The following is a 27036-nucleotide window of genomic DNA, read 5'->3' as shown; positions in this document are numbered from 1 at the left end:
TTCCAAATAGACAGAATAAAAGAAAACAAAATAACTGATGATTTCAGATGACCTCAAAATGTACAATGAAAACTAACCATACCCTTTTTCCAGATTTTCCTATTGGACCAGGAGGACCTTGGACACCACGAGGGCCCTATACAAAACATCATAATTAATTAATTTTATAGAATTCCTGATCAGTAAACTTAATCACATCAAGAGAAAGGGCTTTAGAAATTTATATCTTCTTAGCTTTACCTTAATCATTTTAACACAAGAAAATTATTTCTTATGTAAAATTCTACATAAAGCAAAAAGACAAGAGAATCGATTTTTCCAAATGGTTTCTTGCCAAAAAGGAGTCATGCTATTTTATTAAGTTTATATAGACATGCGATTACATTTAAACAAAAGGCATATAAACTGATATTTTAAGTTTGAAAAAATCCTCAATTACTAAATATATTCTCAAAACCTTGCAGTTTTACATTTCACTTGACTGAAAACACTTCCATTTTATTCCTCTTCTCTTCGCCTTCACCTTTCTCTTCATTTTTTGGAGATCCTATTCTGGATATTTATTCTTTTATTGCAGGTATCACATTGAATTATAATTGTCTTTTTTTCATAGTTCAATCTCCCATTAAATTGTTAACTACTGTGATTTTGGACTAAATCTTTTTCTCCATTATACTCCTATAATTTAGCACAGTGCTGGTACATATTTCTTTCAATCATCTACAAAATCCTGGAGGATCACTTGGCAAACCTTAATTCAAATTATTGACTGGCACCATGCCATGTCAGATTAAAGTTTAAAGATTCTCAATATCTTTCTTGAAGCAGTATAGTACAGTGTTATATCAATATACAATGTCTTATTTGTGAATTAATATATGTGTTTTTTAAAATAAAATTACACAGCTAATAATAGATCCAATATAGATCCAGTAAAAATAGTATATAGGCCTTTGTATTTAATTAACTATACCCTTTTTAAGTTTAAACAATATGCATATAATGAGTGAGGTAGAAAATGCAACACATATTTGAAATTACAAATAATTCTTATGATTACTGTGAAATGTTGATTATAGAAATATGAAATTAAGGTTGCCTAATAATTAGAGATTAAAAGAATATAGCTTTTAAAAAACTATTGCAGCAAGAAAACTCTATCCTATACCCCAGCTGGAAGGCAAGGAGCAATAATAACAGGACAAATCTTGTTAGTTTTCAATGAAAATGATCCTTCATTTGATATTGCATCTCATTGGAGTTAAGGAAAACTGCAAACACCATGAAATCTACTGCAGCATGTTTTCAGATTCATCCATTTTGTAAAGAGGTGAGTCTGACCCAAAAGTTCATAAACTTTGCAAAAGACATATCAATATTTTTATGCAATTCTCAGTTAAGGTACAAATGTTTTCCATTTCTTTATGGCAACATTTAACAAGCATGAAAAAGAAGGTTGCCACATTCTGTGCCACCCAAATATCTTTCTAAATTTTGGGGGGATTTTTTTCTCATTTCAAAATAAACTGTGGTGCATCCAAACAGGGGAATATTATACAGCAACAAAAAGGAATAAACTATTGATGCACTCATCAACTGCAAAAAACCCCAAAGGCATTATGCTGAGTGAAAGGAGCCAGTCTCAAAGATTACATAATGTGTGATTTCATTTATGTAGTATTCTTGGACACATGAAACTGTAGTGATGAAGAACAGATCAGTGCTTGTCAGGTATTAGGGGTATGAGGAAGTTGTGACTGTAAAGTGGCACCAAGAAATTGCTTGGGGTTATGACTGTGGTGGTGGTGACGAAGAATACATATAGGTGTTCACATTCAAGTTTACATTATAATATTGTTAAAATAAAACTAATTTTGAAAAAAGAAAAAAATTAGTTGGATGGCCACTTGAGAGCTCCTGTAGCCCAATCTGAGTTTATATGTATTGAGTATATCAGAAAGCATTTTCATTAAAAATGAATTTTAAAAATACATCACATTTTGCTTTTACAGTTTTCTAGAATAAGTATAATTCATAATGTGCTTATAGTGAATGTCTCTATCTACTTATTATCATTCAAGGAAAAATAATACTTTTAATTTGGCACCATGTAAATATAATGTAAGATCTTTTTAAGAATTACAGGTCAGATGTTCTCAATTTCTCTTAATTTCCTCAGCTCTACAAAGGGCTTAAAATTAGCTTCTTTTAGGTATATTAAATATTTTTTCTGAGAGAATTTACTAGATTTTATTCTCCACAGGAAACATGTTAGGCTTGTGGCAGGGCCACTATAAATACAATTGTAATAGTGCTTCTCTGTTCTGTACAATCTCAAGCCAATCTAATGTTCTGAAGACCTATTACTATCAAGACTTTCCCATTCTAGCTTATTATCTTCTTTTAATATTGTTTAAATTAATAAAGTTATTGGCAGTCAACTGACCGTTAGAGATGTTTCAATTGAAGAAGGTGATGTGAGCTTAAAGGTAATGTAAGTAATTTTTTTACTCATAAAACAGATGGTAGACACTTCAATTACCCTAATAGATAAAATAAACTCAAAAATAAAATAAGTGAAATAGGTTAATTTTTACCTGAGGACCTGGATCACCCCTCTCACCTTTGGCCCCAGAGGAACCAGGCCCCCCCTGTAGAGAAAAGGTGAAGACATAATCATTTAATTTTGTAATTCCCTAACCAGTTTTTTTCCTACCATTTTCACTTGAAATAATTAAACATTATTCAAAATACATTTCTTCAAATAGTATGATTTTATTAGTTAATACAACAAAATTTTCAAGTCCTTTGATTGAAATACATCTCTTCTCAGATTTTGACTGTATTCCAGTGTGTGAACTATATTTAAAAGTCTATATTTTACTGATAACTACACAGAAGCAAGTTTCATGAAATCACATTGAAATGTTCTTTAATGTGTATGCCATCAGAGCACTTACGATGATACACAGGCGTTATTTATCATTACTCTGTGGTGGAGTACTAGAGGAAATACATTTTTACAGAATCGGGTACACATTGAATTCATTTATGAAACTTGGCAAATATTAATGCTGTTATACTCAGAAACTTCTCAGACACTGAATTCTATAGCAATAAAATGTCAAGAACAGATGCTATTGTTGTTATTATAATTGTCCTGAAATAATGTCAAAGCATTTTTTCCTAGATTGGTCTATTTTTCCTTAGGAGAATAAGTCCTTATGACAAATGCCTCTTCCAAATATTTACATAATTCACAAAGTGCAACAAAAGCCTGGCATAGTAACTGGAAAAAAGTATAAAACCACTTTATAAAAGTGCTGTGAGTTTTAAAAAATAAATACTAGGCCATTCATCTTCCTAAAAAGCTTTAGAACACTAAAATTGAACATAGTGGTAATAGTTACTTCATTCTGAAGAAGTATACTTTGTGTGTTTAAGAAGTTTCTGATTTATTTAAATCAATAGAGATTCAATTAAATACTACAGTGAATCAAAGTGCAAAAAGGTTAAAATTATGCTAAGCCTGAAAATGCTAGGTATCTAGAGCCTCCTGGTGGCTCCAAAGTAAAATAATTATTAATATGACTGCCAAAAAATATGACAAGTCAAGTAACATGAATATTCCAATCCTGAAAATTACAAGAATGATGACTTACAAGTGTCTAATTAAGAATTCTTGCAACTAAATTTCTTCAAGAGAGAAACTGGGGTTCTACATTAAATCAGATTATTAAGCATAGAATTGAATGCAATTAAAGGACAGTCTATTTTTAATTACTTTACTGCATTATATCTTCTGTATATAAGCACAACCTACTCAACAGATTATAATTACTTTGCCCAAACACTTATTCTAAAAATCGCCATGTAATAATTGACAGGAACAGAATAGGGTAAAGAACATTTTCTATGTTTCCTGAATATTTTAAAATATAGATCTCTTTTAGTCTATAAAATCAATTGGAAACAAATAATTGAAAAAAGGAATATTTCACTGAAAGAATGAACATATTTATGTATTAAATATTGTTTCTTTTTTAAATCTTAATATATAAAATACGTTAGACTCTAGAATTAAGATTTTTTAAAGTCTGTTATAATTTTATGTTTTGGAGCAAAGAATAAGAGAAGAGAAAATGGTAAAAACAAACAATGTGATTTTTTTCTCTCAATATCAACCTTTAATATTTTAGGAAGCTAAAACTTTCTATAACAAAGACTTAAGTAGTAAAATCAATTAATCTTGGATATTACATTGAGAATGGTAATGTAATAACATGGCTGTCAATGTTTTCTCTTTGCCAACATGCTGTGAATGTCTGACCCTTAAGGACTGGTGAAAACAGGAACAGCTTAACGTAACAAGCTTTCACTGGTTCTGCTCATCACTGTTCTTACCCTCTACAGATCCATTAGACTTGTGTTTGTCAGGATGATAAGCAGGAAAATTCCTTTGGATAATAGGATAATAAAAAATCTCAAGAACTTACAGATGCTAGGCTGATATTTTTAATTTAAGCAAAAGGCAGTGTTTCCCAAACACGCTTGACTGTAAGAATCAGCCTGCTGCACTCGTTGAAAATATAGTTTGCCAGTTCCGACCCTGAATATGCATCATTAGAGCCTCAAGTTCAAGGCCCCAGGAACTTTCACTTTTGATAAAATATATGGGTAATTCTTCTGCCCCCAAATTTGTAAAACACTAGCATACTGCTGATTTTCCTCAGTCATGTAAATGTGTTATTATTAACAAGCAATTACATATTAACTCTATTTCTTCCTTTATTAAATGACATGGAATCTTTCATCTTCCCTACTATATTTTGAAAGGCAGAAGAGTAAAACTACATGATAAATACATAATAATGCATTTAGAAGTGTGTATAATTTAAATTCTGTGGAACATATTGCCAGAACACATGTTCCACATGAGCTCATATGATTGAGTATAAAGCCCTCCAAAATATATGAAATGTTATAAAATTTCAAGACTGAAGAGAACCATAAATTTATGGAAAAGTAGATAACAAACTCTTAAATAAACTACATGAAGAAAACTATTTTTCCTCCTAATAAGATCAGTAAAACTATTTAATTGATTCAAATTTGAATAAAATCATTTTGCTGTGTCTACTAAGTAAACCAAAGATAAACTTTGAATGTTCAGAGTAATAATTTCTATAAATACCATTATTTCAATAAAACATTGTGAGCATATAAGATCATATTGAAAGTATACTACAGCTTTTTATATCAAAAAAATACTTAAAATAGAAAGTATTCCATTCATTTTAAAATCAATGAGAACTCAGGTTGGAATTATACAATGTTCTTTTCCCTTAAGAAAAAAGTATGATTTAAAAAGAATCTTTGTTTTGTGTTTGTGTGAATTGCTACACTGTTTAGCATTTGGTAAGTTTCAAAATATTTTAAAAAATATATAGAATATTAGCTTGTCAGTAAGCTTGTAAGGAAAATAAAACACTTATTTGCCAAGAGTCTCTAAAAGACAAAATAATTTCTCTAATATCTGAAGCAGTTAATGGAATACTAGAGGCAACTTAAAGTTTAAGCCAAGTCTCCTGCTTTCTCCTAAGATTATGGAAAATTTTTCATTGGCCTCAAATATTTTTTTCTTTTTTAATAAATTCTGTTTAACATAAAATTAAATCTCAAGAACTTACTGTACACTTGAACTTCAACAACTCAAACTATTATGCAAATAAATTATAGTTTGAAAAGTTAATAATTGGATACGTGATTCAATTATATTTTTCACTGTATTTGTTTGATTTGAGAATTTTCCATTGTAACCTTTTCATTAAAATTTACTGAGGACTGAATTCAGAGAGATTTCTTAAATGGAAACCAAATCCAAGTATAAGTCGGTATATTTACCCTACTTTCACCAGCCAGAGATATGAAAACTGCCTGGCCAAAGTTGCACAAGGAACTACTAATACAGGAATTTAACCATATATTATCTTTTTGGGTAACCTACCACAGGACCCGGTCTTCCAGTTAGACCCATTGGGCCAGGTGGACCTCTCAGAGCAATCTAGAAAATAAAATATAGCAAATTCAGGAATGCCTCCCTGGATGAGCATATTAAACCACAATATTCATTTGCACAAGTTACCCTTAAGTAGCAGCTCATCAACAGAGGCATAATAGCTACATAGTAGAAAGAGTGCCTGATTACTGAAGAATCACAAGTTTTTAGAATGACAAATTGACCTAATAAGTATTAGACATTTTTTAAGCTGTTGTGACTTATATACAATCTTGTACCATATATATTATGATTTATTCAATGACAAAAGTTAAAATAGATTTTAACATCTAATAAGAAATTTAATATCTGATGATTTTTCTACTCAAAAGTGCATTGAGAATATTGCATAGGCTTCTCTTAAATATGTAGGTGTAATTCTCATTGACAATACTTTTAGATGTGAACAATTTGAAGTGCTTTAAGTGAAAGTTTTCTAGCACTATTTTAGGATAAAAACTATGACAATTCAAGCCAGACAGTAAAAAGCAAAATTGATCAGAAAGTGCTTAGATAATACAGTTATTTTAACAAATCTCAAATTTAATGCTTTATAGAAAAATGCATTTATTTTGTAGAATCATAGGCATGATAGACTGATTACATGCACTATTGACACTGAATATTAGAAATGTGAAATTAGCACTTGGAAAGCTAGAACAAGTAGAGTAAAAGGATAAATATTTGACAGATGTTAAATTAGTATGGTGTGCTATTTTTTAATATTAGTGATTCCAAAAGATGAATATTTAGATTGCCAAAACAGATATAAAAAATAATATTGTAATAGAAATAATGTAAAATCAAATTAGAAAAGTGCATGAGATGGAAACAGTAATATCTCCAAAATTTCACTACTGACTCACCATGAGATTTTTGACAATACACTTCTTAATCCTTGAGATTAAATATCTGAAAAATTGGAATTATAATGCTTGCTACCTATTTCCAAGGAGGTTAAAAGGACTAATAAAATTAGGAATTCAATGGCCTAATAAACTATTTAAGCTTAAATAATTACCTAAAATCTGTTCAAAGTAATAAAATTTATAAGTTGTAGGCATCATTAGTAAATCAATTTAAATATTTTTAGATTTGTATTATGCCAAGTTCTAATAAACAAATATTTAAGTTTTTCATTTTCTTTATAAATGATGTAACCAAACAATGGCATCTTTTCAGATTAATAGACTTACACTCTCAGATAATTTATGCACTCATAAATTTATGGTGATAAAGTTATCACCAAAATGATTTATATCACTTAGGAAGCAGGTACCCATATCCATGTCAACTATAAGCCCTTTATTTCCTTTTTCCTTGAAAAGAAAAAAAGACTATACTATGAATAAAAGTATTATATGACTTTCAACATTTTCCTGATCCATTCTTTTGATTTTCTTATCTATATTTTAACTGCACTGGAGCTAACTTAAAAAGCAAACAATTTTATATTTTATAAGTATACAGATAGTGAAAAGCTTTTAGCTGACAAACAAATATGAACTGAATGGATTTGGTTTAAAATATAGATTACAATGATTCGAGCTTAGAATACATATTTGAAGGTTTCTTTCCTCCACAAGAATGCCTAAGAAATTTAATTTTCTGGATTATTTGGGATATCCTGAATAATCTATAAGATTGGGTGGAAAAATTATTTTAAACTTTATCCTCTTACTTTATTTATTGGTCATTGACATATGCCTTTGCAGGGAAAACTGGATGTGAAAGATAAAGGGTGATACATATAAATCCATCAGTACTCTTTGAAAAAAAATTAGAAAATTTGTGTATTATGGTCTGCATGTTTTTGCCAGAATTATGTATGGCAATACTGCAAGGGTCAGTCATTTAAATTAAATATTAAATTAAAGAAAATATTCCTATCGGAAAAATAGATATTATCTTAGTATCTTCTCCATCTAAATTCAACATACTATTCAGAAGTATTTTGTTCATAATAGTAGCACCCTCCAGATACACACACACACACACACACACACACGCACACACACACACACACGCACACACACACACAGGCACACTTTCTCTCTCTTGCATAATTTGGCACAGAATCAGGTTATGGAACTACATGTTGATCCTTTCTTACCCGAGCCTGCTGAAGAATGGCCTGGGCCTGAGCTTCCTGAGCAGAGATGATTGGTCCTTTGGAACCATCACCACCATAACGAAACTAAGAAAAGATAACATACAGAAGCTCAAAATAAGAATTTCTCAAATAGGTGCATTAATTACTAGATTAAAAACTACTTACTTAAAATGGTGGGATTTTACAAAAGTCCATGGTAACTCCATCATGAATCATGATACCTAGATTTTTTTTTAAATTTTCTTTCTGTCCATTATAGAAGTTTTCTAGACCATGCTTTACCACTTGTAGAAGAGACTACAGACTCCTTTACAATTTTAAATTCCATAATTTTTGAAAACTATGGAATAAGCTATCATCCATTTCTTTACCTGCACAAACGCTACCCATTCTACTCACTCATTTGTAAAAATTCTAAATGCACTAAGTTCGGTAGTGTTGTAGATCAACTGCTATTTTGTTGAGCAAAACTTCTGGAATCTCTGTGAACACAGAGGAAATCTTCCTTGAGATAGATTCAGTTTGTTTACCTTTTCTTAAGTAATTATACTAGGAAACTGATCCTTTCTGTATCCCTCTATAAAATGCTAAAGCTCCTTTTTCATTTTAACTCAAAATGCAGCATGAATAAATTTCTCTCTATGTTATTATTACTTGAATCTTTATTACATTTAAACAAATAAATTTTTTCCACAAGAACTTGGGCAACTTTATTTAAAAAATTTTTTTATTGAAGTATAGTTGTATTAGTTTCTGTTGTATAGCAAAGTGATTCAATTTTATATATATATATATTATATATATATATAAAATATATGTGTATTATATTCTTATTCTTTTCCATTATGGTTTATTATAAGATATTGAATACAGTTCTCTGTGCTATACAGAGGGACCTTGTTGTTTATCTATTTTATATTTAGTAGTTTGTATCTGCTAATCCCAAACTCCTAATTTATCCCTCCCCCCTCCCTTCCCCTTTGGTAAGCATAAATTTGTTTTCTAAATCTGTGAGTCTGTTTCTATCTTGTAAATATGTTCATTTGCATCATATTTTATATTCCACATATAAGTGATATCATATGATATTTGTCTTTCTCTGTCTGACTTACTTCACTCAGTATGATAATCTCTAGTTTCATCAATGTTTCTGCAAATGACATAATTTCATTCTTTTTAATGGCTGAATAGTATCCTGTTATATATATATATACCACATCTTCTTTATCCATTCATCGGTTACTGTTATTCATCTGTTACTAGACACTTAGGTTGCTTCCATGTCTTGGCTGTTGTAAATAGAGCTGCTATGAACACTGGGGTGCATGTATCTTTTTAAATTTGAGTATTCTGTGGATACATGCCCAGGAGTGGGACTGCTGGATCATATGTTAACTCTATTTTTTAGTTTTTTGAGGAACCTCCGTATTGTTTTCCATAGTAGCTGACTCAATTTACATTCCCACTAACAGTGTAGGAGGGTTCCCTTTTCTCCACACCCTCTCCAGCATTTATTATTTGTAGTCTTTTTAATGATGGCCATTCTGACTGGCGTGAGTTGATACCTCATTGTAGATTGGATTTACACTTCTCTAATAATTAGCAATGTTTAGCATCTCTTCTTGTGCCTATTGACCATCTGTATGTCTTCTTTGGAGAAATGTTTATTTAGGTCTTCTGCCCATTTTTTGATTGTTTTTTTTTGTTTTTGTTGTTACTGAGCTGTATGAGATGTTTGTATATTTTGGAAATTAAGCCCTTGACAGTCGCATCTTTTGAAAGTATTTTCTCCCAGTCTGTTGGTTGTCTTTTTGTTTTGTTTATGGTTGCCTTTGCTGTGCTAAAGCTTATAAATTTGATTAGGTCCCATTTGTTTAGTTTTGCTTTTATTTCTAGTACCTTGGAAGACTGACCCAAGAAAACTTTGCTATGATTTATGTCAAAGAATGTTTTGCCTATGTTCTCTTCTAGAAGTTTTATGGTGTCGTGTCTTATATTTAAGTCTTTAAGCCATTTTGAGTTTATTTTTGTGTATGGTGTGAGGGTGTGTTCTAACTTCATTGATTTACATGGGGCTCTCCAACTTTCCCAACATCCCTTGCTAAAAAGATCATCTTTTCCCCGTTGTATATTCTTGCCTCCTTTGTCAAAGATTAATTGACCATAGGTGCGTGGGTTTATTTCTGGGCTCTCTACTCTGTTCCATTGATCCATATGTCTGTTTTTGTGCCAGTACCATGCTGCTTTGATTACCGTGGCTTTGTAATATTGTCTGAAGTCTGGGATGGTTATGCCTCTAGCTTTGTTCTTTTTCCTAAGGATTGCTTTGGCAATTCTGGGTCTTTTATGGTTCCATATACATTTTAGGATTTTTTGTTCTAGATCTGTGAAAAATGTCAAGGTTAATTTGATAGAGGTTGCATTAAATCTGTAGATTGCTTTGGGTAGTATGGCCATTTTAACAATATTAATTCTTTCGGGCAACTTTAAAAAGCAATCTTAAGGTAAAACAAATAATTTTTGGACAATGAATAATACTATAGATATATTGTATTTAAAAAGTATTAGCTAGTGTCTATATGGTAGTAAATAGCATATTAACTTTATGTTAATACATGAAATGCATGTAACTCATATGACTCAGGATAAAGCACATGATTAAAAATATTAAGAAAATCCTCTAAGATTTCTTGTCAAAAAATATAATGAAATAATAAAGCCTCAGTTCTACTGCAGAAATAAATATTTACCAGAATTTTGCTTTAGCAAAATTTATCACAATTTCTGAAGGCTGCTTCATTTCAAGTATCTCTACCTCATACAATGTTTTTTTGATTGATCTATAATATGGCTAAGCAATATTTTTCAGCAGTAGGATGACAAAACATTGGGTCATCTTTATAACTATAAAAAACATACCGGTAACACTAACATGGTACCAGGAGGACCAGGTAAACCATCAGCTCCTGGTAGACCGGGACGTCCTGGGGGACCCTAGGGAAGTAAATAAAATCATCAAAATTAATCAATAAATAAAATAATTAAATGTATTAGAAACAGAATAACTTTGAATACCATAAGTCTACATTATCTACTTTGTGTTTGTCCTCTACTTCTTGTTTAATCTCCTTTTAGTAAGGATACCTAGAGAGGATTGTATTTCATTGCAGTAGTTTTATATAATTTAAATAATGCACAAATTTATTGCCTACTCAAGGAAGGAGAAAAAAAGGGATTTTACAAGAAGAGTTTCAATAGACTTAACGCAAATGGTCTATTTCTCCATGTGACCCAGGATGTGATCTTCAAATTAGGATGTAGCCTTATTAATTCAGTCTATCAGTATTCAACTAAATAGTCATGGGAGTTTCTGGTAAATATGTCTGAACTCAAAAGGAAGAACTTAATCTAATGTATTGGGTTCATATCAAAATGGAAATTGATTAAAAATAAAAAATTTTCTTACTAATTATAACATAGATAAATGCACATTCTTTCACCTCACTTTTAAAATTATAGTTAGAAAAGTTAAACAAAATTTTGCACAACACTGAATTCATATGTTATCCAAGTGAGAATAATATGTTAAACCTGTAGAATATATTTTAATTCTTTTCATTTATGTTGCATTCTTTTGTTATGAGTCCCTTCACTTACCCTCTCACCAGGGTCACCAGGGGGTCCAGTGGGGCCTTGTAGACCTGGAGGACCCATAAGACCCTACAGAGAAATAAACCATAATCTGAGTTAGATTCCTGATTTTGTTAGTATTCAGGCAAATTCATCCTACCAAAATCAAAGAAGAACTCATATTCATAAATAAACACTCTTCTCCCAAACAATTGCCCTATTTATCTTCCCATAAAAAGAGAACATATAGGGACCACTTTGTAGCTAGCTCAACTCTTCCTCTACGAGGCTGCTCTCAGGGTAGAGACAGACATTCCAAGGAAGAACAGGAAAGGAAATCCTGCCAATGTACAGTCCCTGAGGTGGAAGTTTGTTCCTAGTTCTTACTGAAGAAATGGTATACTCATTTAATTAGACTACAAAAATGTGACAGTGAAGTTGAAATGTAGAAATCATTTATATTCTTTATGGGTAAAAGTATTTAAAGGCATCAGTATAATATATTTATTTCACATGACAAGAATTTAATTAATTCCACAAAAGAAAGAGGATTTCTTACAAAGTCAGATCAGTAAAACTACCTGACAATAAAGACACCCTGATGAGTAACATTAGCCTTATTAGGAAATGACAATGGAAGCTGATAGTCACTCCATTCAGAAGTACAGATAAGGCAGCTACAGTCCACTTAGAATTCTCAGCTCTCTTCTTTGAGATATATCTATACCTCTTAAAAAAAAAAAAAAGAGGGCTTTTTTTTTACTTTTATAACTTTCAGGCACAAAATTGAAGATGAGGTTAGAAAAGTCAGAGATATTTAAGCAACAAAAATATTTAAAACAAAATTTAATTTCATAGCTCTCAAAAGAATATCATTTGGATAGCCAAATCAGAAAGCGATTGAAGGCCACCGGGTCCTCTGACCAAGTATTTGCCTCTATAATTCAATACTCAAATTAGTCTAAAATGTATAAATTCAACAGTGTAATAGAAATCTTATATCTGATTATTTAAAAAATCAAGACAAAAATAATCTTAAAACATTTACATACCGCAGGTCCTGCTGGCCCTGGTGGTCCTTCAATAAGCATGCCCTACAGTTAAAAAAAGATAGAGTCATTACTAGGGCAATGTGACCCCTAACCTCTTATCTAATTGGCTCTTAGAAAGCACCACATCATTGCATTTTAAAAGGTAAATTATCTGTTCCTACATATAAAACAATTACAAGCATTTTTGCATGGGGAAGGGAGGAAATTAAAAATGATAGAAGACATAATCCCTGTCCTGAGAAAATCTGTGAACTAATTAGCAAGGAAATAAATATTCAGGTAAGTAATATTACAAAGAGAATATGCTAAGTGCTCCCCAAGAGGGCAAAGACATTTAACCAAGTTTTCCCTAGCACCCAGAATAATGCCAGGCACAAAGCAAGAACCTGATAAATATTTGCTGTGTGAATGAAAGGATGGAAGAAAGCAGCACCTAAGCACTTTAACTCAGGGAAAGGGGAGAAAAGTCCATGTTAAAGAACTGGACATAAATATAAGTTCTTAAAAAGACAAGAGAATAGAATACTATTTCAGGATAAGAACACAATTCTAGAAAGTTTATGATTCTACTGTTGAAAACTGTCTTGTCATTTAAAAAGTTGGTTGTAAATTTTCATAACAAGGACAAATTTATTCTGAAAAATTATTTTTAAAGACTTTGGTGAGCATATGATGTGCTTTCTCAGATTTTGGAGTAATAAACAGATAACAATGTTCTTAGAGATGCATCTTTTATAGTTTTATCTCCTCCATCTTTTATAAAAATTTTACATCCTTGTAGTTCCTGAAATGATTTTCATTAGCTTGAGGCAAATAGTTAAACATACTTCCTTTAGTTCTAATGCAATACTTTTCCCAAATTGCTCATTAGGGAGAACAACAGTAAAATTGACTTCCAGTAAGAATTTGCTTCTTACCAATATCTTGAGTGGTAGTAACATTAATATAAATCTTCAAGTCACTTTTGAAGTGATTTGAAGATTTTTTCCAATGGAAGAAAAGCAAGCAAATTTTAAAAAGAACGTTTTCATATTATTACATGATGTGATTTGAATATGAAACAAATAAGTACTATGTCAAATAATATATTTCTAATAATGTTAAGTTATAGAAATTAGAGGAGAAAATCACTGGACTGGAAAATAGAAGAGGTAAAGTCTGGTCATATCTCAACCGCCAAACATTTGAACCCTTTAGGTCTTAGGTTTCTTAGTTTTTAAATGAGAGAATTAGACTAAAACATTGTCGGCTAGTTTCAAATTCCAAAATTCTGTATCTCTATATTTTTTTGGTGTATTGAAATTCTACTTGCCAGAACTGGCCTTACTAACTCATTACTTGTGGCATTATAAACATTCGGACATTAGAATTTTCAATGGTACTATTACAATGTATTCATACCAGTACTTACCGGTTCAACTACTGCTGGTTCTCCTTTCTGTCCTTTTTCTCCATATGCACCATGGCCATTTATCTGTTGAGTGAAAAATTCAAGCAGCCTGTCTTTAAGTAAATAAGGCCATTTAAGTATTTTTAAAAGATCATTTAATCATCTAAGTGCATTTAAAACAATCTATTAAAATGTGTTTTTTAACATAGAAACCTATTAAAGTTTTAAATACTGAAAATATACAAACGGAAACACAATGAACATTAATGCTAAATCTTGAATGAGATTGAACAATTGTTTCTTAAAGACACATTATAAAAAGATAAAGATATCTGTCGACCTCATTATTATCCCAAGGTACTAAGCAAAAAGTGTCATCAAATTAAATTCAATAAAATAGAGGTGGAGGGAAGAAATGGGTAAAGGGGTTCAAAAGGTTAAATAATAATAATTATAATGATAAAATGATAATTAATATGGTGCATTCCTGAGCATCACCAGAAAAGAAAAATAAATAAAACAGTCTAAAAATTAGAAAACAGTCTTAGTACCCAGAATGACAATGACTGTAATTTAATCTTATCAATGCCAAGAAAACTTTTATACAACTCTATTAAAGATTATTCTTTCAAATGAAGACTCCAGTAGTGTGGCCTGAGATACAACTGCTGAAGATCCCCATGAGGAAGAACCTATCAAGGTAACCTAGTAGTGATAAATATTCATGATTTATATAAGAACATAACCTACATTTTAAACCTGAAAAGACATCAAGATGAACACGAAAGTACTCCAGAAATAAGACATACAATGACACAGAGCAGAATACTGACTTACACTTGTTTCTGTGATATCTGTTTCTGCTGGAACACCTGGACCAAATTCTTCATTAGTGGGGCTTGTTGGTTTATCTTCATATTCTTTATATTCATAAAAATCATATTCGCCTAAATCTCCATCTACCAGAAGATCAGAGTCCCTGCCGTCTATTTCTTTGTTTTCATATAGCATATCCTCAGAATTTCTTCTCTGGGAATCATAATCCTCTCCAGTTAGATATTCTTCAGTAAATACTTCTTCAACTGGATTTGGCTATTAATTTAAGTTGCAAGGAATTGGAGAACATGAAGTTTACTGTTAGTAAAGCAAGGTAAGCATTTGCAATTACAGTTTGATGGAATGTGACAGGAAGTGGTCTGAATACTACTCAAGCAAGTCTGAAAGCTGGGAAAGACAGCCTTTCAGCATTATTGAAAGAAATATTTTTGTACATTGGTATGTACAAGGAAATATTGCTTTCAAAGAACTTTTGCCAATAAACTGCAAATATTCACATAGATTCAACATGTGTATTTGCTTGTTCCATTGGAAAAAACTTGTTATGCAATTTGATATTTACTTTATAGTTTGACTTGAATAATATATATATATGTATATATAGAAAATATATAGTTAAAGCTTTGCTTAATTTTCAAATCTCACAGAACCTCATAATGAAATATAATTGCTACCAGAAAAGTCATGTAAGTTTGACTCTCAATCCGAAAAATAAAATATTAATGCCAATATTGAGATTTATCATTGCAATATTTATGCAGAGTATCTAGAATGTAGGGAAGTATTATATCACCAAAGAGTTCTTTATAGCAAATAAAATGTAAATTATAGTCCTCAGAATTTAATACAATAGAATATGTCACCGTGTAGTCTCATAAAGAGTATGAGATTATTCACTTAAAAGTAAAAATTACATCAAAAATACTATTTCAGAGATATAGAAAAATAAAGCTAGTATAATTTCCTTTTTTCATAAATAATTCTCATTAATAGCATAAATCTGAATGATATTTATTAGGTAATTTTGGGCCATATGATTTTGATAAATTAAATAAATTTGATAAATTAAATAATTTATCTTGCTACTTTTGAATTTCATAAATAACTTGTTTGCTATAACATAGTGAATCTAGATGATAGAACAATATTGAATAATACGTAGTGTTACATAAAGTCATGTGAATGAAAAATGTGGCTAAATGATTAATTTAGTGATTGTTAACTAAAATAAAATGTCCAATAACCATAATATTTTTGTATTCTTAAACAATGAGTATATACTATCATTAGGGGGTGCATATCATCTGGGATCAGAATATTACTATGTTCATAGATCTGAGCAAAAGATGAATGAATTTGGGTATATAAATAAACACCTTGAATCAAGATAACCATTTTTGGAAAATGATTATTTTGGACTAAATGAAACTTGAAATTGGTTCCTACCCTAAAATGTTATTATTCTAAATTATGTGTTTGCATATAAAGTCTCACTCAGTTAATTTGCCTCACTGGGACACATGTTATATAAATTTTTAATAATTAAAATGATTCAGGTATTCCTCATACCAGTTAAACTGAATTGTATACTTATTTTTTTCATAATCAGAATATAGGCATAGTATGAAATTCAGGAAGATTGTTCTATTTGTTCTATTTGTACCTGTATGTACTTAAACATTTTCATAGAAAGGACTGGAAAAGGTTAAGATATAATATTTTAACCATAATTAAGTTTGAAAATGTAAATAGCCACTAAAACCAACTAAGACTATATTTTCTCAAAATATTTGTGTCATAAAAATGCATGATTATTGGTCAGATGGAGTAAATTCTAATTGTATCATTTGATGATACAGTTGTTACTTTAGAGGATTCTCCTCCTCACAGAAGGGTCATGTTGTGAATACCCTTAATCACAACATTTTGAGAAGCTTGCTCAATCCCAGGAGGAATCAAGAAAATGATAGCAGTCAATTCAGTTTGATCAATTTAGCATTTGCATGAAGCAAAGAGTCATGCAAAATCTGAATTGCCATTAATTTTAAATGAACTGTTTTTAGTAATAGTGAGCCAATTCTATTGTTTCTCTTACCTCAGTAAAAGAATAAAAATGTCAAACTTTTCAGAGGTTATAGATTCTTCCAGAGTGAAATATACCAAGAAATATTACACATTTTAAAAATTTAATGCTGTCTATGAGCATTACCTCATTTGGTCCAGATACACGCCTAGGAGCTTCTGTTTGGTAACTTTCTGTTCCATAGTTGTATTCTTGAAAATCATCAACAATATTTGCCTAATGGTAAATTCAAAAGAAAATCAATTAGTAAAAATGTAAGGTAATCCAAAATCTATGGAAATCATGATTTAACTGGGGTATCGTATTAGCCAAATGAGTATTTATCTAGTTGGGTTAGGACAATGACTCATCATCAGAGATCTTCCAGCTTATCTAGGAGAGATCTTGATTGCTTTTTCTTTGCTACCTTTACCCCTAGCTTGGCTTTTGCTGCTGCTTGATAACTTTTCTTCTTCTTGGTTGCAAATTTTTCAGATTTAGGGGGTGTAAACTTTTTGGACTTTTTCTTTGAGTTAGTGGCCACTGTCTTCGTCTTCATTTTGAAATTGAATTTCTTTTTCTGTAAAATGTGGTGAAAGATGGAATGGAAAACATAAATAAAATGAAAAGGGAAATAAAGAGCATGGATGAAAGGAAGGATAAGCAAAGCAAACCGGGCATCATTCCTTCAGGACAGCTACTGTCAATAAAAATCACAGTTATCAGGTCATAGAAATCAGATGAATGAAAGGTTTATGATAAGTTTGAGGAAAAGTGGACATAAGGAACCACAGGATGACAAACAGCAGGACCCCATACACAAAGGCGCTACTTTGCTTTTACCTCGGTTTGCGCTATTGTCTCTTCAGTTACAGTGGGAGTCTCTGTTACACTTTCAGCCTCTTTATATTCTGCTTCCCCATACTCATAGTCATATTCCATTATATCCTCAGGTGCATACTACATCGCAAAGGAAAAAATATCAGGCAATTTTGTTAGTTGCAGGTAATACTATTAACAAAGTGGTAATCATGTTCTTAACTTTTACTAGTAAAAGTTAAGAGACAAGTAAATACTGTTATTTAAATATTACTTCGTGTTACAAGAAGTAATACTGTCTTATACAGAGTATAATAACAGTGACAAAGCAGGTTTTCTAAGAGCAGAATAGTGGTTAGGATTGTGAGGAAATTAAAGTTTAGAATATTAATTCAAACTTTTAATTGTTGAATATTAATTCAAACATAGCAATTACATACTTGGACATAGTTGTTAAATAGTCACATTAATTTTGATTTGTAAAAATTGCACATAAGCCTCCTTTATCTTACAGCAATTTCAATGGGTCCTTTTTTTTCCCATTAAACTACATGTTTAAAAATAAATGTATGGAGAGTAGTCTTCCCAAGCAAGAAAGAATTTTCATATCTATTATGAGACAGAAAGGGGAGAGAAACGAAAGGGAACAGAGGAACATGAAATGAGTCTATATTTTATTTGGAATACTGGAACCGATGTAAAAATACAATCTAAAGTTTATTCAGAAATAACTAATTTGCTATAGACTTACTTAAGATCAAAATGAGCACAGAATACTTGTGAACCATTAAAAGATTCAAAATTAGATCTGTTTATAATTAATACATTTCAGTTTTACAAATACTGCATTTTTTCTATTGAAAAAAGAGCATAACACTTAGATACCTTAAACCATGTAAATGTAACTCAAACTGAAAAATGGAATACTAGATTATTCTGTATTAAAAAAAAATTTAGGAGAAAAAGGTATGTTTCTCAGTAGAGGGATGTGCAATACAATCATTAATATTGTAAATAACATGCTTGCTCACCTTCAGAGCCAAACACCTCTATCAAAATTTTAATTTTTAAACACCAACATAGGTATTGTGAAACATATTTTAATTATTGGTTTTAATTAAAATAACTGTAAATCCATTAAGATCATATATAACAAAAGATACTAAGCAGCAAACTCAACAAGCTAAAACTCATATATATTTATATATTATTTATAATATATATTTATGTATAAGTATATATATTTATGTATATATACACATATATATTTATTATGTATAATATACATTTATATATATGTATACATATATTTATTATGTATAATACATATTTATGTGTGTATATATACATATATACCTATGTGTGTGTGTGTGTGTGTGTATATATATATATATATATATATATATATATATATATGCTAAAAGCAACCTATTTGAAATTCCCTAAGTATTATATTTGGTCACATTTTCATTATATCCCACCTGGACCTCTCTTGGTATTTTCAAATTGACAAAATATCTCTTTTAATGTGCCAGAAAAATAACTCTTCACCACATGTCTTTTAGAGAACTGTGATCACTGTGCCTTCTAATTTTAAAGCTCTATTAGATATAGCAATGCAAATGAGTGCAAATTTCACAAAGACATATAATGAGACATGTTCAAAACTGACCCCCTGGCAATATTGTATATCTGGCCCTTAATGAAATACCCTCACTAGAGGAAACTTTTCTAGATGGTTCAGCTGAAGGTCATATTGATATATATAGACATACTTTCAGTGTTTATGATTGTCAAAACTTCAATTTGATTAAATTAATTGAAATTAATTCATAATTTTACCTATCTAGCAATAGTTTAATTTTCCTTGAATATACATTTTAAAGACTTCAACAAATCTTCATTCTAGTTAGTATTTGAGTAGAATTTGTTAAAATAGAAGAATGCATATATAACTTTTTGAACATTTGTGTTTCTTCATGACTCTGCAAGCAAGATATAATGCCGACTATTTCTAGGAAAGGTAAAGTATGTATTAATCAATAGCATCATTAAATAAATAAAACAATTAAATACTGAATTTAGATACATATTAAAATAATTAATGGAAACTGAATATTGTCTAATGAATAGTTTTTTTCCATAGTTATAGTCACACATGTTGGAATAAGAAATAGTGGATTTATATAATTACTAGCTGGCAGCTTGAAGTTAAAACATGAAAAAAGATTAGCCAGGCTAATTTATGCTTTAGAGTTTTAAAATTAAGCAGACTTTTCAGAATCCTATGTATCTATGATGAATTGTAAAAACATAAGACAATATATAAAGGCATAAAGGACTGTAAAAATGGACAATTTAAATGCATCTTAAATGAAGCCTGATATTCAAAGCACCAATTACTTTTACTATCTTTATATCATGTTTTTTTTTTCCTTATAGGAGGAAACCTTTTCCAACCTCCATAATTCTCTCCTCTATTTAAACTTTTTCCACATGGAGATCAAGCAGACTAGCTGTGGTCGTGGAATAATGAAGGCAGTAACATGCTTACCTGCTTAGGCACTAAAGCACATGTTTTTCTTAGAGCCATCAGCAGTCAGTGAAAAGAATCACTGCTTCTCTTCTCCTTATTTCTTTATCTAAACAACATGCCCCTTCTGGTGGGTATTGATATACTTAGGACTTTGCTGGTCTACACGAAGCTTTACAACCTAGTTTTGGAGATGATTCTCCCTTCTTACTATGGAATTTGGGGGTGTCTCAAAGACAGGTAAAGAAGAGAGAACTACTTGTAATCAATCAGATGTATATATGCAAAAAAACGTGCAGTGATGGAAAGATCTCACCTATGATCTGTGAGTTGCCTAGCATAAGTTATAGTATGTGAGGAGAAAGGGTCTTCTTCTAGAAATGTCAAGTTTGTTCTTATTCAGTTTGTTAGAAAAATAGTGGCATAAGTAAATACCTGAACGTCTTTGAGAACTAGAATATATGATAAATATTGAGGGCAAAAAATATTAAGGTAAGAAATTTCTTTATAAAATATTGTTTTTCCCTTGCTGCTTCTTTTTCCATCCTTTATGTATATATTTAAAAAGAAGAACATCAATTGCCTAGTGTATAAAGGGCATTGTAGTCTGTGTAGCACATTAAGAAAGAACCATATGTAGATTTAACATCTAATTTCTTATTAAGATATAAGGATAATTTAACACGATGGTTTAATACAAAACCATCATAATTTTAATATTAGTTACTTTGCTATATAAATGGTATTGTGGAGGTTCACATAGAATAACAGTTTGATATTATCACTATGTCTAAATCTATCTTCATTTTACATTTCACTCTATGATGATGATGTGATACTGTGCCAAACACATAAAAAATGTAATCCTAACAATGAATTAAAATATGTTATTTAGAGGATATGAACTATACAAAAGCACAAGTTGAATAAAACACATTTGAGTTAATTTATAAAATAAATTGATATATTTATTAATCCAAATCAGAATAATAAATATGCAATTTTTCAAATTTATTAATTATAAATTAAGCAATATAAAGTACAACATGTATGTTTGATGCTCTATTTTGCACTTTATGTTCTTTATTCACTGGTAACATTGCATTGCTATTTTGTATAGGTAAAACATCTGTAGTGCAATTATTAAAATGCATATTTGTAATATAATGTATTAATGGCTATCATTCAAAAGTAATATAAGGATGGCTTGCTAATTCTGTTAACCAGGTGTTTTTCATACTAGTATATAATAGTTATCTTATTATTGAAGTATCAATGTAATTTAGTACTGGGGGAAAAAGTGAGAGCTGATTCCTCAAAAAAACTTTTCATTGTGACATACTCAACATAGAAACTGTAAGAAATGCTATTATTGCATCACCCAACCAGATTTTCATGAAGGTTTTATTATAGCAGCATGCTCTTTTCCTTATCAGTTGCTTCCAGTAAAAACAAGTTTGATTTATCAACAGAATGTTAAATTTATGAATCAACAACTAAGGTCAAAAAGGGAAAGTCTACTTCTAAATGAATTTAAGACAAAAATGGTTAAAAATATTATTTTGCTTTAAAACAACTCTGCTTACCTAATGTAATAGCATTAAAACATGGGAATAAAACACCTCAAGGTGATATAATAAGAATGCATACCTTCATTCTTCCAAAAATCAGAGCCATATCTGTTACTAAAAAGAACAAGACTTATCTTTCTTAAAACAAAAGCAAAATAAAACTCACCCATCTTGAACACCCATACTAAATGTTATAAATTTTAATATTGAATCACCACATAATCTCTAAGATATAAAAACACTAAAACCTGATGGACATTTTACCTATCTTCTTGGAATTCACAGACTGTTTTAATAAATCATGAGGGAATTCACAGACTGTTTTAATAAATCATGAGGTAATAAAAAGAATGAAGCACTTGAGAACTGAAAGAAGCAAACACAAATATCCAAGTAATTTCTCTTTTTTCTCTCATATTTGCTTTCCTGTTAGCTTCTTAAGACTTTATCCTGTTTTAAAAAAACATTAATATAAAGTCATGGAAAAGATCAGTGCAACAGAATTCACTATCATACCTCAAAAAGGAAAGTAATGTCAAAAAATATATTTCAAGCACTTAAATGGTAAAATCCAAATTGAATTATCATGCAGAAATAACAGTAAATTAAAATTAAGAGATAAGATCCTAACCTATTCTAAATAGTAGAACTCAAAAGATGGTATCTAATAGTATTTTAATAGTCAAGAAGAAAGCTATTTGAGTTATTTTCAAACATAAGGACAGTCTTGATGTCTTTAAACTTCCCCCCTCACCTTCTAAAATTTAGAACTCTTCACCTTGAGAAAAAAATAAAAATATAGATTTGCTGCTAACTAAAGACTCAATTCCTTCCAGTATTTGCTTTCTAATTTCCAGAAAATTCACATTAAAGAATTATCTAAAAACCTGCATAAAGCATACACTGTACTATATTTTTTTTGTTTTTGGGGATATTCAAGTCTGACAAAATTGCTATGGCTAACTTAAATGTACTTATTTTTGGTTTGAGAGAGAATAGAGTCAAATTTCATTATGGTGAATTTTCTTGCAAAAATAGCATGGAAGAATGGTTTCACACCCAAGTTTCAAATAAAGTGACATAATATTAATCAAAGAATATGAATATTTAGTTACGGCAATCAGTTCATAATGCTTTTCATTTCATTGCTCTCTGTATCAAATCTTATGCAAGAAAAAGAAAACTTACATATCAATATAGCATAGCCTTACAGAAATGGAAAAAAAAATCCCTCTAAATATTCAACTCAGCCTGACAACTTTAAGATAGCACTAAAGTCCCTTTCTTATCTGCATGAATTGCCAAAGGCCCGTGGATATGGCAAGTATGCCAGAAAATAGTTACCCTTGTCTTGAGGCTGTTTTAATTACTGAAATGCTAAGGACAAAATATATCTTTGAGAAATTATCTTTTTTCTCATCTCCCTCCAAATAAAATATGCTCCTCTACGCAGTATATGTGAAGTATCTGTATTTTTAAGAAATTATGTAACAAAATACTTAAGATGGAAACAAACACCAAAAATCTTCTTTAAATCACATATTCTTAGAAACGTTAAAACACTATAAATACAAGGTGAAGTTTAATTAAAAGTGAATAAATGGAGGTGAGCCTACAAACTGCAAACCTATGTCCTTACCATTGGAATGAGAAAATCTGCCCTTGACCTTACGGTCCTCACCTCATCGATCTGGGGTTCCTGAGCCTGAGAAGCCTTGGGTGCTGAGGAATCACAGTCTGGACTGTAATGCTCACAGTAGTCATACGCTGCTTTGGGGTCACCTATGATCAACAACTGCTGGATGTCCCCCTGCCAAGAAACAAACATGGTTATGTAGTCAGCATATTTGAATACACATATATCCAGAACAAGATTTATCCAAGACACAGTGTAGTTCATCTTTAAATATGAGAAGAAATCGCTTACATTTCAATGTTAAAAACAGTCCTATAGGATTGAGAGAGAAATTCACACCTGTTTAACAAATCAGATCTTCTGCTATATTGTGGTTCAGAGAATCTATAGTATATTCATCTGTTTGCTAAAACTTGGTTTAACTGCATTCACAGTTTACTCTGTGTGGAATAGACAAATGAAATGTGAATAATAAGCTAATAAAAAAGTAAGTAAGATTTTAAAACTATAAAACTGTAATGTATTTCCAATATTAAATAATGGAAGAGTTCGATTGAATTATTTTTTAAGCAAGTTTATACAAGAATTTTTAAATGAAAATATAGATCCAACTATTGAGTTCTGTTAGAGAACTGAATATCAAAAGAAATTTCTACTTACAAATATGAATGAGAAATGCAGAGACCAGAAAAATCCAAATTAAAAAGCATATTTGCTTTTGGCATATTTTTGTTAAAAATGGAGCATCTAAGCATATATCAAACTCACTTATTTAGAAATCTGAATAATTTTAATAAAAAGTAAACATTAGAAATAATTAATAGGGTTATCTAAAGAGTTTTAGTTCCAGGAGGTTCTGGAAACTGTGTAAACAAGAGGAAGATCAAATATTTTTCTCTCAAACCCATCTGAATATTTCCACATGGGTCTAATTTGACATGAAACTAGTTTGATATAAATCTATGGGTCATGACCATATTAATTCAGAATTATATTCAGTCCTAGAAGAATGTCTGGGTTAATATCCATTTGACTTGGTGATTCAAGTCCCTGTAAGTCTGAGCTCATGAGTCTGATTCACAGAACTCCTGATATCATTTTGAATAATTTCAAAGTTACTTCAGCTTTCTCTACGTCTGATTAACATAAGCTCTTTAGAGCCTGATGAAAATTTTAGAAGTCTCTAACATTGAGTTAGAGAGCAGGAAAGAATTCATAGCACTTTTATACCACAATATTCATTTATTCATCAACAAATGTGGATTGAGAAAGTACTATACACAAGACATTGAACATAGTATCACTGGAGATGGAAACATAAATTTGATGTAATCCTTGCCCTTGGAGAGTGCAATATAGTGGTTAAGATTTAAAACTGTAATAAAATGGAGAATAAAATTTATAACTTGAAAAGATATAGCAGACTCTTGTGAAAAGTGCCAAGAAAAGAATTAAATTATTTAGTTCTAGCTGGCAATCCTTTATTGAATACTGTGGTTCCTATCTTTGGTGTGATAGTTATTTCTATTTGCATTGCTCTTTCTTCTGTCTAAAAAGCACTGTATATTCTTACTCTTAAAATTAGCATTTATGCTAATGGATCATAAATCTATATTTTCATTCATATCACTTTACTGAGATATAATTTACATATAGAATTTATTCCTTTAAAGTGGACAATTCAGTGTTTCTTAGTTCATTCACAGAGTTTTCCATCTATCACCAATGTCTAATTTCAGGAAATTGTCGTCACCCCTAAAAGAAACACCATAACCAATGGCAGTCACACCTTATCTCTTCCTTTGCTAGCCCCTGGTAACCACTGAACATTTCATATAAATGGAATCATACATCATGAGGCCTTTTGTGACTAGCTTCTTTCATTTGTCATGTTTTCAAAGTTTACCCATGTTTTAACGTGTATCAGTACTGCATTCCTTTTTTGAAATAACAACTTTCTGTATGAACCTACTATTGAATACATTTTGTCTATCTAGTCAGCTGTTACTAGCTATTTGAGTTGTCTCAACTTAGTAGATATTTTGCTATTTGTTTTTTATATGTCATTCCTTTTTTGTTACTCTTTTACTCTCTTATTTTGTGCTATCTTCTTTTGTGCTAAATAGATATTTACTAGTGAACAATTTTAATGATTTTGTTTCTTTTACTATATTTTAGAGAGTTCTTGTTTTAGTGATTACCTTGGGGATTATAATTATCTTAATTTATAACATTTTTCAGATTAATATCAACTTAATATCAGCACTATACAAAAATTTGTTTCTGTATAACTCTTCCCTTTTCCCCTGCTTTGTAATATTATAGTTATACAAATTACATCTTTATACAATATAAGCCATCAACATAGTTCTATAAATTTTGCTTTATGCAATTGTATTTTAAAACAGATAAGAGAAGGAAAGTGCTATAAACAACAACAACAAAAATTTGTACTGTTTTTATATATACTTATGTTGGTAATTTTACCAGTGTTTTTTTATTTCTCTGTGTGAATTTGAGTTACTGTCCAATGTCCTTTCATTTCAATCTAAAGGATTCCTTTTTATTTCTGGTAAGGCAGCTCTACTTTTGATACGTTATTTGTTTTTCATAAATCTGGGAATGTCAATTTCTTCTTTGTTTTTTGAAAGATAGTTTTGCAGGATATAGCATTTTTGGTTGACAATCTTTTTCTTCCAGAACTTGGAATATGTCAACCACGGTTTTCTGGCCTCTATGAAATCTGACAAAAAATTAGCTGTTAGTCTTAATAAGAATCTCTTTTATATTATGAGTTATTTTATTATTGATGCTTTGAAGATTCTTTCTTTGTCTTTTGACTGATTATAATACTTTGCGTGTGGATTTCTACAAATTTATCTTGCAGTTTCTTGAGATTCTCAGATATGTAGATTAATGGTTTCATCAAAATTGGGAAGGTTTTGGTAATTATTTTTTGGAATATGCTTTGTACCTCCTTCCTCTCCACTCTTTTTGGGACTCGTTATTATGTCTATGTTGCTATGCTTGATGGTGTCCCACAGGTCTTTGATGCTCTGTAAACTTTTTGCAAGTTTATTCTTTCTTTTCTTCATACTGAGTAATCTCAATTGATTTTCAACTCCCAATCTATTTTGTTCTTTTTTAAGACACTCTACATTTATTTATCTCTATTTGATAAGGCTTCATTCTCATACTTTCATGTAGTTGTTAAGCTGTGGCTTCCTTTAGTTTTTTTTTTTTTTTTTTTTTAACATACTCATAATTGCTGATTTAAAGTCTTTGTCTGGTAAGTCCAATGTCTGCATGTCTTCAAGGACAGTTCCTATAGATTT

At 30.4% G+C, this 27036-nt stretch overlaps 1 protein-coding gene across 1 annotated transcript in view; it reads right to left on the bottom strand.

The window, feature by feature from the left end:
- Window positions 1-27036, bottom strand: part of COL11A1 (collagen type XI alpha 1 chain) — a 195456-nt gene that overhangs the window by 106665 nt on the left and 61755 nt on the right. The window contains exons 5-16 of the mRNA XM_004263094.3: window positions 23747-23875; window positions 17986-18102; window positions 17290-17379; window positions 15081-15335; window positions 14265-14327; window positions 12854-12895; window positions 11829-11891; window positions 11091-11165; window positions 8172-8255; window positions 6008-6064; window positions 2598-2651; window positions 83-136 (exon numbers count right to left, since the gene is read on the bottom strand). Coding sequence (XP_004263142.1) covers window positions 83-136; window positions 2598-2651; window positions 6008-6064; window positions 8172-8255; window positions 11091-11165; window positions 11829-11891; window positions 12854-12895; window positions 14265-14327; window positions 15081-15335; window positions 17290-17379; window positions 17986-18102; window positions 23747-23875 — 1083 coding nt within the window. The remainder of the gene's footprint in view (window positions 1-82; window positions 137-2597; window positions 2652-6007; window positions 6065-8171; window positions 8256-11090; window positions 11166-11828; window positions 11892-12853; window positions 12896-14264; window positions 14328-15080; window positions 15336-17289; window positions 17380-17985; window positions 18103-23746; window positions 23876-27036) is intronic.

This window comes from Orcinus orca, chromosome 1 (assembly GCF_937001465.1).
Source record: "Orcinus orca chromosome 1, mOrcOrc1.1, whole genome shotgun sequence".
NCBI lineage: Eukaryota > Metazoa > Chordata > Mammalia > Artiodactyla > Delphinidae > Orcinus > Orcinus orca.
Note: the sequence above shows the minus strand (reverse complement) of the source record. Positions and strands in the feature narration are given on the sequence as shown.